We start from the raw sequence: 18661 nt of genomic DNA on the forward strand, positions 1-18661 counted from the left end.
AGCAGTTAAGTTGAGAATTCTGGAGCACCAACGAGCCATTGCAAATAAGGATGAAAATTATCCAATGGCCCGGCATTTTGCTAGCCACCACGACAGCGACAGGACAAAGCTCAGCTTTTTCAGCTTAGACTGCATCCCTCAAGATGTTAGGGGTGGAGACTTGAAAAGGCGACTCAGACGCTTGGAGTCTCGGTATATTATCGACCTCCAAACGAAGTCATCAGGAGGACTTAATGCAGGGGAGGAATTATTATCACATCTATGAAGACTTCCACTTGTTTCTGAACCACGACACTGTCTGTAGTAACATTTTGTTCATTTTATAGAAGACGTAGTTATCATTTGGTTTCAGAGGAATAGCAACCCCCCCCCACTCCACACCCCTTTCCTTTAGTTAGGGTTATGTTGTGTGGTTCTGTTAATATTGGTATTTGTGTGCATGGCCATCCAGGCCTCAATCAATTATTACCACAGAATCAGAATGCATGGGGATCACGTTATTCCTACTGTATACCGACATACGATATGATGAGGAAAGCAATGGAGTTTTTTACTGTAATAGTAAATTGTGTTTAAAAAGCCCATCCAGGGCGTAATCAGTTACCAACACGATAAGAATATATTTATGTATGCTCAGTTTATTTACTTTCATTGCTTGTAAATGAAAAACTTGAGATGTAAATTGTAAATAGCGCGATTTCATCGTTACAAGATGGCGCTTTCATTTGATCTTTTGAACCTTTCTTTGTTTCAATGAATTTTGCCTTATCTATTGCTGCACTGCCGACGCCAGCTGACACTGACGAAGGCAAGTGCTGAAACGCGTCTGATTTCATTCTTTTTGCGCCAATAAACCTACTTGGTTTATACCTGCTGTGAGTGCCGTCTTGTTGCTTTCTGCTGCTGGTCCCCGGTAGCAGAGTTGCGGAGCTTGAAATATATATATATATATATATATATGTATATATATATATATATATATCCAACAAGAGTGCCCGTGAGCATTGAGAAAGCACTCGGCATCGCCCGACCTTCCGGCCTGAGAAACAGCTCGCCTTAGATTCTCCGAGTTTTTTGTTAGTTTTGCCGACACGTTTCAGGACACAGAGGCCCCTTCTTCCTGGGCAGCTTACAAAACGGCACTGACGCCCACACAGGTGATTTGCAGATTTGTATTACCAACATGACCCTGCAGCAGCATCTAACATCACGTGCCCCTACAATGCCTGATGGGGCATGTAGTCCTGCTGTGTGAGCAATTATTTGGTCGGGCATGGTTGTTGATACAATGGGAAGCAGGTTGTTGAGCAGCTGAGAGGCCGGAAACTGGATGGGAGGCACATTGTCGAGTGACCTCTCGAAGCACAAGGGTGTTTGTTGATTCGTATGAAAAACATGGCTGCCCTGGACGTGGAGAGGGGCACCATTTCCAAAAGGATGGAAAGGCTGTGATGGAAGCTTTCCTGTCATGTGGCACGATGTTCCTATATGCAAATGACAGCTCACCAATCAGAGAGCCCATGAGGAAGAGGCGTAGTGGCCTTGAAACGCGTCGGGCATGGTTGTTAATACAATGGGAAGCAGGTTGTTGAGCAGCTGAAAGGCCAGAAACCAGATGGGAGGCACATCGTCGAGTGACCACTTGAAGCAAAAGGGTGTTTGTTGATATATATATATAGTCTCGATTCGGTTCCTTTTCTCTGGTTTGCAGCGCTCTATGCCGGTGCGTTCTCCTGCGGCTGAACCACACCGCTTCACATCACCTCACTCTTCCCCAGACGAGGAAAAAACGGGCCGCACTCCAGAGTGAAATCTTTAAGGGATATTTATTTTGTTACATTAAATGTTGAAAAGGGTTGACCACGCTCCTGGATCAACGCGTTTCGGTGTTGCAGCACACCTTGTTCACGATCGACAGTCTCTGTGTAACGTTACAATTTAAAATGTTCACCATGACTTGTTTCCTGTCATGTGACTGGCAATTCGGAATTCTGGTCTTAGTAGTTTCCTATTCTTCTTGAATGTTTACCTGTCGTGAGCTACTAGTTCTTTTTCTTCTGGAGTTTGGTTCTTTATGCATTTAATATCCGTTTTCATTTCCATCTTACTTGTCTCTTATGTACAGTATTTTTTTTAGGCCAATTTTATTTCATCGATCCTCCCCGGGAGTAAGCTATTAAATTAGAACTATGTTTGTTATAATGTTATGTTGCATCAATGCACCAATTAATACATTACTTTCCGTCCCTCTGGTGGGAGTTGTGACTTAGTGCCTTTATGTTTCTTCTTTACTCCTCAGTCCAGATCCTCAAAATTTTCCTTGTATTAATAATACCTTGTTCGGTGTATTTTGCACGTTTATCTGACCACTCCTTTTTCTTATTGTAGATGAATATATAATTCTTCCGACTGATTCAGGCCGTGTGGATGTAGGGGCTCATGTTTAGGATATAGCGCGATTCTCTTTTGCACAGTTCTATTTCTCGATTTCCACCGTGGCTTTTTTTTGGTAGTGTCTTAATTCCGTAAAATCTCCGTTTTTTCCAATCTTCCTGGTGTTCTTGTTCCGTATGCTTTGCTACTGCATTGGATCGATCTTTATGTATGGTTGCTCTCATGTGTTCCATTATTATTTTCTTTAATTCGCACGTTGTGCTACCCACATATCTTTTGGGACACGGACATTCCACTACATATATGGTGTAGGGTGTTTTACATGTAATTCATTGGAGTATTTCCCATTTCTTTAGCTAAACCCACAAAGGAAATAACCTTGGCGAACAATAAGAAATGGGAAATACGCCAATTAATTTCATGTAAAACACCCTACACCATATATGTAGTGGAATGTCCGTGTCCCAAAAGATATGTGGGTAGCACAACGTGCGAATTAAAGAAAAGAATAATGGAACACATGAGAGCAACCATACATAAAGATCGATCCAATGCAGTTGCAAAGCATATGGAACAAGAACACCAGGGAGATTGAAAAAAACTGAGATTTTATGGAATTGAGACACTACCAAAAAAAATGCCGTGGTGGAAATCGAGAAATAGAATTGTGCAAAAGAGAATCGCGCTATATCCTAAACATGAGGACCCTACACCCACACGGCCTGAATCAGTCGGAAGAATTATATGTTCATCTACAATAAGAAGGCGGTGTGGTCAGATAAACGTGCAAAATACACCGAACAAGGCATTATTAATACAAGGAAAATTGCGAGGATCCGGACTGAGGAGTAAAGAAGAAACATAAAGGCACTAAGTCACAACTCCCACCAGAGGGACGGAAAGTAATGTATTAATTGGTGCATTGATGCAACATAACATTATAACAAACAACATAGTTCTAATTTAATAGCTTACTCCCGGGGAGGATCGATAAAATAAAATTGGCCTAAAAAAAATACAGTACATAAGAGACAAGTAGGATGGAAATGAAAACGGATATTAAATGCATAAAGAACCAAACTCCAGAAGAAAAAGAACAAGTAGCTCACGACAGGTAAACATTCAAGAAGAATAGGAAACTACTAAGAGCAGAATTCCGAATGGCCAGTCACATGACAGGAAACAAGTCATGGTGAACATTTTAAATTGTAACTTTACACAGAGACTGTTGATCGTGAACAAGGTGTGCTGCAACACTGAAACGCTTTGATCCAGGAGGGTGGTCAACCCTTTTCAACATTTAATGTAACAAAATAAATATCCCTTAAAGATTTCACCCTGGAGTGCGGCCCCTTTTTTCCTCGTCTGGGGAAGAGTGAGGTGATATATATATATATATATATTTGCCAAATCACCCTGAAACTTTCAAGATAGGAGATAATTTTTTATTATCTACTGCCGATCGCCAGTAGGTAGTTATGGTCAGGATGTTGTTTCCATAGGAAGAGCGTTTTTTCATTTGCCAATAACTTTGGTGCCATATGACGAAACCTTGCGAAATTTTCAAAACTAGTATGACGCTCACTCCCGCTGCTGTTTTGAAAGTTTAGTGGTAATCTGTCAAGTAGGGGGGCCAGAACAAGGGGGGGGGGTCCCAAAACGTGATTTCCCTCATGTTAATTCCCATAGGAACTTTAGAAACGGCTACAGCTCGAACTGCTGAACGGAGTTATGCGAAAATTTGTCAGGAAGGTAGATGTTGGTCTAGGAAGTGCCTTCTTGTGATTTGGTGTAAATCTGTTTGGAAGTTTTCGAGATATTTAACCAAAGTCCAAATTTGTACATGTAGAGAAGCAAAGGCTCTGCGACACCTCCCGATCTCGTGCTCAGATCTGATTGGCTGCCAACACTTCAAACCAGGAATTGTTGGCGCCATCTTTGGACTCGGCTTGAGCTGAGTCCAACAAAAAAAGGTACCAAAAAGATAAGGGGCAGGGTAGGAATAGCCTGACACCCTAGGCCTCTTGGGGAATCATACAGGGACCCTGCAGGGAGAAAAAATAAAAACAAATTGTTTAACTTTCTGCGGGAGTCGCGGTTGACCCGAGGCTCCTGCAGAAAAAAAACCCCCAGAAGCACAGACTCCTACGCTTCCGTAATCTTGAGCCCCTGGGTGGACCAGGTTCCGGGGACCCTTTGCCATATATGTAGGAGGGGGTGCCGGGCAACCACCTAGGGCTTATAAAAGCCCCAGGGGCACTGTTTTCAATTTATGTGGGGGTTGCCTGCTCAGCAACCCTTACACCCTGGGGACCGCCACCACCTCCCCAGGGCAAATCAGAAATTAATTCAGGGGGCCCAAGTGACCCCCCCCCCCGCAGCCCCAGGGTCCACGACCTCCCTGGAACATTACAAGATATGTATTTCTGGGCCCACCCCCGCCCTGGGGTCCGCCAACTCACTGGGGTTACAAATAACATTAATGGGGTGGGGAGCGTGCAGCCCCACCTAAGCCCAGGGGACCACCACCTCCTCCCTGGGGCTAAGTAATGCAATGGAGGTGGGCCATGCGACCCCCCTCCTGGAGCCAAATATGGCTCTGGACCAGGACACCCAGAATGGAGACCCGGACCCGGGGCATGGGATCCCCGGGCCCGAATTCGGCCCAGGAAGGGGGGAACATGGCCTCTCTCCCTTATTACAAATAGACCAGGCCCCGGGAAAGGAGTCCCAGAGGCGGAAATCAGCGGGGGAGGGGAGTCATGCAGCCCCTTACTCTACTCTAAAAAATATATATATATATATATTAATGAAAAGGCCTGGCTCCGGGGGATGTGGTCTCCAGTGTCGAAATCGTCTCAGAGAGGGGGGCAGTGCGGCACCCCTCCCCCATTCCAAAAAAGGTGGCCCTGGCAATGGGGCAACAGGGACAAAATTGGTTGGGGAAATGGGTGACGCTGTCCCCCACCCCTAATAAAAGAAAAACATGCGTGGCCCGGGGGAAGTCGCCGGAGGCCTGCACCCTTTCATCACAACTCTGCAAACGGGCCTCCTGGCACACTGCTAGTTAGGGGATGAAGTTCCCTTGGCTCCTGAGGCTCCTTAGGGGCAAAATACCCCTGCTTTTACCTCTAGTAGGTTCCACACAGCAGGATTGCTGAGAGGTCATCGGAGGCCCCACCCCCTTTCTCTACCACTCTGCAAACGTGCCTCCTGGTGCACTACTGTTGGGGGATGAAGTCCTCTTGGATGCTGGGGGGCTTTGGGGGCCAGGAGCCCCTCCTATTACCTCCAGTAAGTCCCACTCAGTGCGACTGCTAAGAGCTGGTCAGAGGCCCTGCTCCCTTTCTCCACAATGCTGCAAACGTGACTACTGGTTAAAAACCATAGAAATTCACTTTAAAAAATCAAATATTACAGGGATGTTATATTTAGGAAACAGAATTTGAAAAACCTTAGAAATTCACTCTTAAAAATAAAAGTTACAGTGACGTTATAGTTAGGAAATAGAATTAAAAAACCTTAGACATTCACTGAAAAAAACAAAGGTTACAGGGAAGTTATAATTAGGTTCATATTTCACTCGTACAAAACCATAGATATTCAGCAGTTATAGTCACCTGAGCTAACTATAAGTTATGCCCCGCAATTCAATGCTTATGACCTCACATGTTACATCACTCATGACATGGTCAGTGACCACTGATGGCATCTCAAATTACATCACTGATGACATCATCCACTGAACCACTCCCAAACCCACTAACACCCTGCTGCAACCTCTTGTACACCGACTCACACACCATCACAACTCACACACCGATTAGCAGACTATACCGGTACTCTCACACCCACTCAATCCTCCATAAAGCTACTCACACACACACACCCTCACTCACTCACTCGTACAGCCATCTACACAACCATTCACTCACCCATACAGCCACTCATACAACCAGTCACTCACCTGTACAGGTAGTCACAATGTCACACACTCACCCATACAGCTACTCACAAACCAACGTATTTACCTACACAGTCACTCACACACTTACTTACTCACCCATACAGCTTCTCAACACAGCCACTCACTAACCCATACAAGCACTAACACACTCACTCACACAACCACTTACATACCCAGCCCTTACATACAGCCATTCTCACAGAAAATCATTTAAGTGTAGAAACTTCTGCCTTCACCACTCTGGAGCAAATGGAAACAGAAAGAGCCAGGGCAGCATCAGTGGACCAGCCTTCCTAGTATAGTGACCCAAGGATTTTTAAAGTAATTGAAGTTTATGGCCAAAAGATGACAGTGCTTCCTAATTTCAGACATATGAATAAGGAGTACGATGGATGATGACTATATTATTTTTTAATGTTTTAAAACATTTAAAGGCTCAAATTATTTCCATAAAGCAGAATATGATGAGAAAGTATTGAAGGGCTTTAACACTAACATCCATAATTTAAGAAGCAAAAGGCACAACACTCATGTGAAAGAGAAATGAAGTAGAGTGGGTAAGGCTAGACATCCCAATAGGAGAAGCCAGAGGCAAAAATGCACAACATTCCTTATAATTGTAATATTACAGGTGCTACGGGATTCGGAAACATAGTGTGCAGTGACTATAAGGAGATCTCTGGGGCCACAGCCCTACTGTAAGTGATTTCAAAATCTCCTTAAAAGTTGTTCATTGTTTACACATACTGTCAAAACGAAAACTGGTTTTACTTTGAGGAAGGGAAATTATCATTTTATTCAAGAGATGCACTGTCAGTCATTACAAATTTGCAACCTGCACAGCAATGCAGTTCACCCTTTCAATGCAAGAAGCTGTAGTTGATAAATTTGCATAAAGCAAAAAGTAAAGAGCTCCAAAAGAATTCAAGTATGTTCTTAAAACGGCGTGTGGCTCAGTAGCTTAGAGTTTGACCAATTAAATGAATTGCAGCTAGAAAATGCAGTTATTTTCTAAGACTTCGGCTTCTTTCACCCCTTTGGAACTGCTACAAGTTTATAATGCAGAATTTGAAGATAGTTTCAAGATCTGCAGTTAAAATTGTTTCCGATGGTCTTGTTAGTCCGTGGTTCTGTTTTGAATGAGAGATTTCAAGCCTAAACTGGTTGTAACTGTTTTCCTTCGAACCAGGTAGCACCTTAAGTCAGATGCTATTTCTGGCCCTCAAAGCTGCAAATGTGGCCTAATAGCCTGGGTAAGACACAGTGTCACTTTGCCTAGGGTGACAAAAATCCTTGCACCAGCAATGTCTCCTTATTTTTGGTAAGAAAAAGTCTGCACTCCATAAAAAAAAAACACAGCAGGAGTTGTGCCATTAAAATCTAACAATCTTTGGAGTACTTGTCATCTGAAAACAACTAATTGCATGTGACCCTTTCAATGGAACAACTAATAACACACCATTTATCTTTCTGATTCTATTTGTGTCAGACTATAGGCTATGCTGGCATTTCTAACACCAGGCTGAAATGACTAGGTCAGTAGGACATTGTACACGTAAAGAAGAATGGCCAAAATCAGACTGGGATGCACTGCCCAGCTTTGATTAGTCATGTGCAACAGCAGGAATCCATCCAAACAGAGGCATTGTACTAGCCTTACTGTTTTTAATAATCTACCAACAAGTTTGAAATGTATCTGCTGTCTTGGCCCATGCAGCACAGTTGGCTTTGTATTCAGCAAACGTGTAATCTGGCTTGTCAGCCAACACACTAACAACACTTGTTATCAGACATGAAATAGACATTGCCGCTATACACAAGCCTCTTTGTTAAATCAGCCGGGGCTGGTGGCTCAGTGGACTAATGCATCAACTGAAGAGGCCTGTGTTCGACCTCATAGTCACAGGTTCAAATCCTGGTGGGTCCACTCAGCCTTTCATATATCTGGGGTTGATAAAATGAGTACCACTGAGTTGCAATTTACAAATACACATATTTTTTAGGTACACATATTTTCAGAGAACAGAGTGACAAAATGACCAACAATCAATAATTTTCTCTGGGAATTATACTTGTGTATGTCTACGCCTTTGTAGAGCCCAATCCTAGCTAGGGCGCAAGAGTGTTGAACAAAGTGGGCCAGCCCCGGGGTTGTGATCCTGGATCATTTAAAATGAATCAGAATGTTCATGGATGACAAGCCCCATCATGTTGTGCTGAAGTGTTCTCTCAAGAGTAGGCGCTTCAGCTTCTTTAAAAAGTGCAGAAATGCTGGGAATGATTATCTGGGGACATTGTCAATACTTGAGGAGACTTGTTTTCTAGTTTTCTCTTTTGTGTGAGCACATGGAGAAAATAAACTGTAGGGATTATAGCAGGATTCAAGATATGTGTTCTCCACGTGAAGGGAGAAGCACAAGGAGCAGATAGGAGAGGCACACATGTACGGCAGATAGAGCACGATGTGGGCATGCCTAAGAATTCTGTTTAGTCTTTCCTAATGATTTTAGTGTCCACTTAACTGAAAGGACATGTGATATAAAGGAATCTGCAGTGGGAAAATAACATGTCATAGATGTTCTTTCAGCTCCCAATTTCTGGAGAAATCAATACACATTTATTTGATAATGGGCGATCATCTAAGCATGAGGAATCCACTATTTGTACTGGCTCAATTTAGTGCACTGAATTAGAAAGTTTATATTTCTGAATAGCCAATAGTTTCTGGAAATGTTGATTGTCCCCAGCACTACTGGTTATCTTGGCTATGATATCTGTTAGGCTGGCCCCCGCCCCCGGCACTCATGGGCTGACAATAAACTGCTACCTTGGTCATTATCATTAGACTGGTTCTAAATATACATGCAAGGTTAGGTTACTAAAATGTCTTACCCCAGCACTGACCTGGGCTGCTTCCTTTTCTTGCAGTTGCTCAACAATATCTGCCAAGGTAGCTTTCCTGCCAATGCACAGAAACATCAATAGTAAAGATCTCATACTGGTGTCAAGCTACACATTTGCATGCAAGTGGCGAAGAAGGTACATTCTGTGAAACAAGGATACACGCTTGTAACAGTCTTCTGACCATGGGTTAGCAAAGATCACCTGTTTGGTCGACCCGCCTAATCTTACTGTTCCAGCTTAGCTCCTTTTTTTATTCAATAAGATCAAACTATCATTAACACGGTAGGGAAATGAAATAGAGATACTCAAGTAAGCATAACAACATTCGTTTTCTGAGATATCTTCCAATCATAGAAAGCACACAAGAAGTTAAAATGGACACAGAACATTGGTGCGTTCTGGAGGATGATAGAGACAAGTTTGCAGTTTGTCAGCTTTTCAAATGTTGAAATAAGGAGGATCCAACAAACGATCATGAGGGAAAATTAAATAAATAATTATTTGTTCCTCGCCAATTGTCAAAATCGCCGCAAACCAGCCCTACTGCTTTTGCCTGCACGGGCCATAGTTTACCACCTACTTCAAGCAGGCAGCAAGTCAGACGCAAATGAGAAGGGGTCGCCAGGGGACCCTTGCCCCTTTGTGAATAGTAACAAAAAAATGTTTTAAGAACAGGCAATGTTCCCACAGACCACTGCCCACCCTTAAAAAAAATGAAACAGAAACATTTAATTTTTCTTTTTGAAACACATCATGTTTTCTTCTAAGGAAAACGGGCTGCATTAAAAAAAGTTACTTTATTTAAAAGCAAACACAGACATGATGGTCTGCTGTCCCCACCATGCCAGTGCTATTGGCCATTGCCAATGGGTCGCAAATTGCGACCTGCCTCCTGAATATTGATGAGGCAGGTGAATTGCGACCCCACTGGGAATCGCTGTTGTTTTTGGGACACATTAGCACATTTCATTTTGCAAGTCTCTAATTGCGAGTTACAAAAAATTCGCAATTAGAGACTCGCAAAATGAAATGGTTGAACATCTGGCTTATATTTATTTATTACAGCCCTCCTGTGTAAAGTACTTTAATAGTAATAGTCTAAAGTACTATTTAGCAGGTAATAGCCAATAAAAACGTTCACAGTTCCCATGAAAGTATAAATGTCCGGTGCCTTTATTTGAGCCTATGCTAAACTGAAGATTGCAGACATAAATACACACAAAATATGGTGAGGGAGTCAAAATTCAATGTTTGAATAAAAGTAGCCTAATCACAATAGTGAGTAAAATAATTGCTAAAAGACATTTGTATTTAGTTTTGAAACTAAATTGACACGTGTACCTTAGGTGCATTATCCAATTGGTACTGGGCCACCTTATCAGACCCTGTAACTCAGGGCATAGGTGTACCCAGGGCCTACCAGGGGCTGAAGCATGTATTATGCCACCCCTGGATGGCCATCTAAATCTGACACAACTGGCTGCATGACAGCTGGGGCAAGGTGGTGTAATCACCCTTTGCTTTAGATATAGTTTACCTATATCTAACCCTAAAAATGGACACACAGATTCCTATCAGTCACTCCTATGGCAGGCCTTGACAATCCTGAAGGCAGAGTGCATGGAATCGTGTGAAATGGTGCTCTGGCATGAGCTGAGCCCGTTTGCAGCTTGCGGAACCAAGTTCTAATAGCTGTTCCATGATAACGCGTACCATATACTCTTAAGTGCATTATAATCCTCGCGGTTAAGTGCTATCTTTGGTATCGCTTTATCAAAACATGTCGAGTAAGGTTTCATACGAATTGGAATACTAACCCCTCGCCAATTCTGGCGACGGGGTTAGCATTCCACCCTTCTAGAGGGACACGACATGTATGTAACTGTGAACCCCGGTTAAAGTTAACTCAAGCCTCAGCATCACAAAATGGATGCTGCCACCACAGACACGAGTCTGACCCCCTACAGCTGGGAGTCCTTCCAGCGAGGGGAGCTTGGACAAAGGGTTTCCTGTCAGGGGCGGTGCTAGCACCATCCCAGACAGGGTTTTGTGTATCCTGGGTAGGCAGGGCTTTACAGGAAGGTGGCTGCAGAGTGGCACCCCGGTGCTCACTACGCATCTGCCGGCTAGAACCAGTTCCAGGGGCACACCAGCCCCTGGCCTGGGGAAAGTCCGGCACAGGAGAGGGGTGTAACCACCCCCCTTCCTGGTCCCACCACTAGGGCAGGACCTAGTCGCGTACCCACCCCTTTCTTTAGGATAAAGGCAGGAGCGGGGACCCTTTCAAATTAGATCATCTTTGAATCAAGAAACTACTTTCCACGAAAGGAACTCTCGACTCTTCTCAAGATTTCTCCCTTGTGACTAAGGAGTAGTCACCCTGCATCCGCAGGCACCATCTAAGAACTCTGCGGTTTGCTGCACGTCCTTCCTCCGGAATCCGACTGACCAGCTCGACGAGACCCTGCTTCCCTGGCACCTCTGACCTCTACCTACCTCTACAGCTAAGCTGAGAACCGTAGGTGCGACGAGACCTCGAGGGACCGGCCATCATCAGAACTGCACGACTTCTATCCAGCACGACCGCCGAGGGATCCTCTGGTGAGTGCTTTGGGGTCCGAGAAGCCCCAACCCTGAGCAGCTCCAGCACCGAAGTCCAGCCCCCCAGCAGCCACGAGATCTGCGTGGGGCCCTTCTGCTTTTTGCTGCTCACCGCGTTGTCTGGCTACTAGCCCGCTGGCTTGTGGAGTTCCCGACGACGCCCGACGACATCACCACAGCTGGTCTGGTTGCTCCAGACTGGCCCTTGCTCCCTTCCAAAAGAGGAGCACCCCGGACCCTCCTGGTCCACTCCAGACGCCATTTTAGGTCCACCGCATGGGCTTGAATTTGCCAAGACTTGTTGCCCCAATCCTGGGTCCAGCGACGTCGACAGCATCAACCATCGTGGGACAGCTCGCACCTCCATCCTGGTCGCCGACAACGCCTCCTGGTCCGTGAGACTGCAGAGCCCAGCGTCGCCCACTCACCTGGTCGAGGTGACTACCATCCGGTGCCCTCCTGGTGCCATCTGACTACTGGCTAGTGGTCACAAACTTGGTCCCCTCTGCTTTCAGGTGTCATCCATCTTTGATCCAGGCTTGGATCACTTCGAACAATCTTCACTGGTCGCCTGCCAGCAACTCTTTCTTCAGGCTCCTGGTTCGTCAACGAGGATTCCCGACGTCTTTTCAGACCTATGCAGCTGCAGCCCCTGGGCTAGGTAACTTCGGCATTTCGGTGCCCCAGCATAGCCTCACTATCCAAGGGTCCAGAGTCACTGCCGTTTTCGAACTACCTTATCGGGTTCGCCCGAGAACACTAACTTTGCTTTTACTAGCTCCCATAGACTTTGTCCCGCATCCCGCGTGAGAGTGCACACTCTGCACCCGAGTCCCCTAGGCCTCCTACTAGTAATCTGAAGGTTCAGTAACGTAGTCCTAGCGATTCCAAAGCCTATTAGTCCAGTACTTACCTGCTAGTAATTTCGCATTACACTTCCATAGTATATGGTTTTCCGTGCCCCTCGGGCATTTGTGTAAATTGTGCAACTTAAAGTATTTTCGTAAGAGTTGTGTTGTGTGCTTAGTACCCTGTCCTCATAAAGAGTACAGGGCTGTTGTGATTTAAATAAATACACTGTTTATTTTCATAACACTTGTGTGGTGTCCTTTCACTTGGTGTTCAAGGGGTATATGTGATGGTATAACAGCTGGCTTAACACGCCCTCTAGAGTTTAGCCCGAAGGCTGCTCGTATCCATGCTACTAGGATAGCTGGTCTATAAGGTTGACTTACAACCAATCATCAATAAGGGTTGTTTGGACTGATACATAGTGATCACTAGAATAGTGAGCACTGCATATCAGGCCAACTTCTCACATGCGGTCCAGATAGAATGAGAGTGCACGTTTTGGGTCCAGACGGTGGAGCCTCTCTTCCTTTTTCGAGGGATGCGGAGGCGGGAAAAAGGTGGGCAAGGTGATGGACTGCCCGATGTGGAAGGCTGTGACTACCTTGGGCAGGAAAGAGGGACGCGTTCTCAAGACAACTTTGTCTGGATGGACAGAGAGGAAAGGAGGTTGAGAAGATAGAGCCTGGAGCTCACTCACTCTCTTAGCAGAGGTGATGGCAACCAGGAATGCAGTCTTAAGAGTTAGAAGAGGAAGAGGGCAATTGTGAAGTGGCTCGAAAGGAGCGCACAACAAATAAGTCAGAACAAGGTTCAAGTCCCATTGAGGCATCACAAAAGGAACAGGAAGAAACATGTGAGTGATGCCCTTCAAGAATCTATTTACAACAGGGGACTTGAAAAGAGAAGGCTGATCAGGAATCCTTAAGAAGGCTGAAATGGCAGAGAGGTAACCTTTGATAGTGCCCAGAGCAGAAGAAAGAGGAGAACCTCTGAAAGGGGGCAGAAAGGGTATCCACAGCCTTTGCTGTGCACCATACCATAAATGTGTTCTACCTGCAGGCGTATACCGATTTTGTGGAGGGACGACTGGCTGCCAAAATCACATCACAGACTTCAGGAGGCAAGTCAAATGGCCTCAACTGTCGCCGCTCAATATCCACGCATGGAGGTGGAGACTGGACAGATTCGGGTGGAGGACCATCCCCTGCTGCTGCGACAGAAGGTCCTTATGAAGAGACAGACAAATCGGGGGATCGGCTGACATGCTGAGTAGCTCGGGATACCAGTATCTTCGTGCCCAGTCCGGAGCCACAAGGATGACTTGGGCCCGGTCGCGCTTGATCTTCTTCAGCACTCTGGGCAGAAGTGGTATAGGCGGAAAGGCGTACAACAGACCGCAACTCCACTCGCGACGAAAAGCGTCTCCGAGCGAGTGCCTCCTTGGAAATGCCAACGCGCAGAACTGATGACATTGCGCGTTCTCTTCGGTGGCGAATAGATCTAACCAAGGCTCTCCCCACTGCTGAAAGAGGCCTTGTGCCACGTCTGAGTTCAGACGCCATTCGTGATCCATCATGCACCGGCGGCTGAGTTCGTCCGCCCTGGCGTTCAGAGAACCTGCCAGGTGTTGAACCACCAGGGTCACGCCCTGATGTTCCAGCCATTGCCAGAGGCGCAGAGCCTCCTGGCAGAGGGTCCACGACCCCACCCCGCCCTGTTTGTTGCAGTACCACATGGTGGTGGTGTTGTCCGTCAACACCTGCACTACACTCCCCCAGACAGAGGGGAGGAATGCCTTCAGTGCTAGACAAATCGCCCGCAGCTCCAAGAGGTTGTTATGGAGCCGGGACTCCGCCGGAGACCAGAGGCCTCTGATCTCCGCCTCTCCCATGTGGCCCCCCCAGCCCTTGAGGGCCGCGTCCGTCACAACTAGGTGCTCCGGTTGGGGAAGGGAGAGGGATCTGCCGTTGACCCAATCGTGGTCCGTGAGCCACCACGGCAGCTATCTCGCAGTGCCCTCCGAGATCAGGACATGGTCGGACAGGTTGCCCCGATGCTGGGCCCACTGAAACTTCAGGTCCCACCGCAGAGCCTGCATCCGCCACCGGGCGTGATGCACCAGAAGGATGCAGGAGGCCATCAACCCCAGAAGCCGCTGTGTCAACCTGACCGAGACCCGGGATAAAGGCTGAAAGATCGGAATCAGAGCCTGAATATCCCAAACCCGCTGTTCGGGAGGATAAACCCGAAACTGCGCACAGTCGAGAACCGCTTTGATGAAGAGGAGCTTCTGACAGGGGCACAGGTGTTACTTCGGCACATTGATGGAGAACCCCAGCTGGTGCAGGAGGTCTGCCGTCGTCTGGAGGTGGCTGAAGACTGTCTGGGGCGAGCCCGCTTTCAACAGCCAGTCGTCGAGGTAGGGGAAGAATGAAAACCCCTAACCTGCGCAGATGAGCTGCGACCACCGCCGTCACCTTCGTGAACGCCCGTGGGGTGCTGGTAAGGCCGAAGGGGAGCACGGTAAACTGAAAGTGCTTGCGGCCTACCATGAACCGCAGGTAGCGCCGGTGGGCCGGCAGGACGGGGATGTGGAAATAAGCGTCCTGCAAGTCCAACGCTACCATCCAGTCTCCGGGGTCCAGGGCAGCTAAGACCTGAGCCAGTGTCAGCATTTTGAACTTCTCCTTCCGGAGATCCAAGATAGGGCGTAGGCCCCCTTTGCCCTTCTTGGGCACCAGAAAGTAGTAGGAGTAACAACCACACCCTACTTCTGGCCCAGGAATGCGCTCGATAGCCCCCTTGGCCAAGAGGGCCGTAACTTCCTCCTGCAGAAGTCGCAAGTGATCCCCCAACACTCGGTGGTACTGCGGTGGCATGGCTGGAGGGGACGCCTCGAAGGGGAGGGAGTAGCCCCTTCGGACGATTTGCAGCACCCACCTGTCCGAGATGACAGTGCGACAGTGGAAGTGATGATGGCGAACCCTGCCCCCCACTGGAGTCACGTGGGCCTGAAAGCATGGACTAGGAGGCTTTAGAGGCAGGTGGAAGGTGGAAGGTGTGGACTGGCCTCGCTGTTGTCCCGGACCGCCGCCTCGGCGGTTCCCTCGGCCGCCATTGTGTTGAAAATTAGACTGCGGTGCGTGGCTGGCAGCATGTGTGGGGGCGCCCCTTCCTTGGCCACGAAAGGAGCGAAAGGCACCCGATTGCTGGCGCGGGGTCGAGAGGCACAAGTACATGGCCGTAGCCCTAGAGTCCTTAAAGCGCTCAAGCGCATGGTCTGCCTTGTCGCCAAAAAGACGACGGCCATCAAAAGGCATGTCCATGAGAGTATTCTGGACATCGGCCTAAAAGTTGGCGGACCTCAACCAGGCGTGACGACGAATCGCCACCGTCGTTGCCATCGCTCTGCCCAGTGAGTTGTGTTATCCAGCCCACACCGGATGAAAAACTGTGCTGCATCTTGACCCTCCGCAAGGGTTTGGGTGAGTTTAGCCCTGACCTCCGCCGGACATTCTGGCAGCACGTCCGCGACCGTGTCCCACAGAGAGTGGGTGTAGCGGCCCAAGAGGCATGCGGTGTTGGAAGACCGCAGTCCCAAACTCAGGGAGGAGAATACCTTTTTCCCGTATTGCTCATACCTCTTGGATTCACGATCGGGCGGAGCCGTCGGGAATGCGGACTGAGAGTTGGACGCCTGGATGACCATGCTCTCGCGGGTGGGATGGGTCTCCCGGAGCCAGACGGTGGCGCCTGGCCACGTTCCTATCTACAGGCGGACCTGTAGCGGGCCTGGACCAAGTGCCCAAAAGAACGTCTGTCAAGGCCTCATTAAACGGCAGCAGAGGCTCAGACGAGCTTGACTGCGGTTTAAGGACCTCAGTGAGGAGGTTAGTCCTCACGGCCGCGTCGGGGAACTCAAGGCTCAAGGCTTCGGCCGCCCTCGTCAGCACCACACTGAAGGTTGCCTCCTCTTCCGTAGCCACGGTATGAGGGGAGACAAAACCAGTGTCCGGCGAAGTGTCCAGACTACTGGCATCCCCAAGTTCACCTGTCCAGTCCTGCTGGCATTGACAATCACATGTCAGAGGGTCCTCAGATCGCTCCCAATACACCTCGTCACCCATCTCCTGATAGTCAGGGTTGTCAAAGGATGGGGCCGGTTCGTTGAAGAAGAAATCTCCCATCAGCGTCGAGAGCGGCACCGCTCCGACGTCTGAACCGGAGCGAGGGAGGCATCGGGGACGGGGCTGCCCGAAGATGGTGCCGGGGGTGACACCATAAGGACCGGTGCAGGTGAGGTCGTCAGGTCAACCGGCGACGATCCGGATGCGGATCCAGTGGGGTTCTGCTGCGCCGGGCCTGAAGCCGCCGGCGGCACCGGGGCTGAAGCACCCGCTGCCGTCGGGGCCGAAGCACCCGACCGCTAGGGCCCCCAGACGGGTCCGCTAGGCCCGAAGGCGCCGCGGAGCCCGTCAGAGAAGAGAGCGACCTTATGGCCATGAGGAAGCGCTCAATCTCCTCCGGCACCGCGTTATCCCCAGGGACCGGAGGGTATGAAGCAGGCAGCGACGCCCGCGACTCCGACGGAGCCGCGTGGGCGGTGTCACCCGAAACCCCGGCTGCGTAGCGCGAGCGTCGGGGGGAATCGGAAGAGCGATGACGCCTCTTCGACTTCTTGTGCTTACCTGACGACTTCAAGCCCGAAGACCGATGGTGACTACCGGAGCTATGATGGCTCCGACCCCGTGACCGGTCCCTCGACCTCCGACCGGACCGCGACCTCTTGCGGCGCGGGGCCGAGTGCCGGAGTTCGAGCCGCTTGCGGGACCGCTCCGGCCTAGCTTTCGACGTCAGGGCTCGTCAGTCGGGGCAGGCCTTGTCGTCGTGGTTGAAGCTGAGACAGTGAAGGCACCGGCGGTGAGGGTCGGTAACCGACATCAGTCGGTCGCAGTCCTCACAGGGTTTAAATCCAGGCATCCCTAACGGCACCGTTCGAAGTCGAAAAGACTCCGAAAAAATGATCAAAAAGGATTGAAAAAGTTAGTAAAAAATGGACTATGGGTACCACTTTTTCCGGATCAGCGCTGCTGGCGCGGAAAAAAGAAGAACTGATGTCAGCGAGCAGAGGCGGCGTCTAAGTACTCCGACGACATCATCACGGCGCCCATGATGCCGATGCCGGACGCGGAGCCACGGATGACGCCTACCGACGCGCATCGGTACTGCTACGCAGAAAAAATTCCGGATCCAGTCTGACGCCTGGGGATATTCTAAGGTAAGGAATCGAATACTAACCTGTTTCTCTCAGATCAATAAATATACTTGTTTTAAAAAATAAAAACAAAGGTATTTATTTTAATACTCATATAATAAAAGAGAGAAAGAATTATAAGAAAAAGAAAGAGAGAATACGTATGAGGATATAAAACAAAACTAAAACTGTTTAACAAGTTTCACGTTTACAAAAAACACGTGCGCAAGTTAAACAGTGGAAATGTGAGCACGTGTCAACTGAAAAATGTGACAAAAAAATGGGAGGAGCACTAAATTGGTTCCATAGTGACTTCAATAACCAAAACGTATATAAACCACATCCGTAGGATGATTACTTTTGTTTCTGTGATTTAATTACGGGTGACAAAACTACGAGCAAGATAAAGTTTACGATAGTCGGATTCATCGTAGTTTATCGTCCATTTCCTCAGAGGGAACATAAATTTAATGTATATATTGTAATATATAAAACATTATGTCCCCTCCAGAGGAGTTGGATATATGTCGACGGAAAGAGGAAAGAATTTTAAAGAGATGTAAATTAATGGTATAAGTTTATGCTTTTTATATTTTTCTAATGCAAGTATATTATTATGATTTCGAAATGTAGTGTGTAAAAGTATAATTGTACTTTAGAAACGAAATGACGTAAGAACAGTTCATATT

The 18661-nt window shown here is 47.8% G+C and overlaps 1 protein-coding gene across 2 annotated transcripts in view; it reads right to left on the minus strand.

Annotated features, from left to right (window-relative positions):
- The window catches only part of SPTBN4 (spectrin beta, non-erythrocytic 4), a 1634043-nt gene that overhangs the window by 219375 nt on the left and 1396007 nt on the right, over window positions 1–18661 (minus strand). For both annotated transcript variants that reach the window (XM_086938241.1, XM_086938242.1), the window contains one exon: window positions 9254–9320. In XM_086938241.1, coding sequence (XP_086794367.1) covers window positions 9254–9320 — 67 coding nt within the window. The remainder of the gene's footprint in view (window positions 1–9253; window positions 9321–18661) is intronic.

Source organism: Lissotriton vulgaris, chromosome 9 (assembly GCF_964263255.1).
Source record: "Lissotriton vulgaris chromosome 9, aLisVul1.2, whole genome shotgun sequence".
Taxonomy (NCBI): domain Eukaryota; kingdom Metazoa; phylum Chordata; class Amphibia; order Caudata; family Salamandridae; genus Lissotriton; species Lissotriton vulgaris.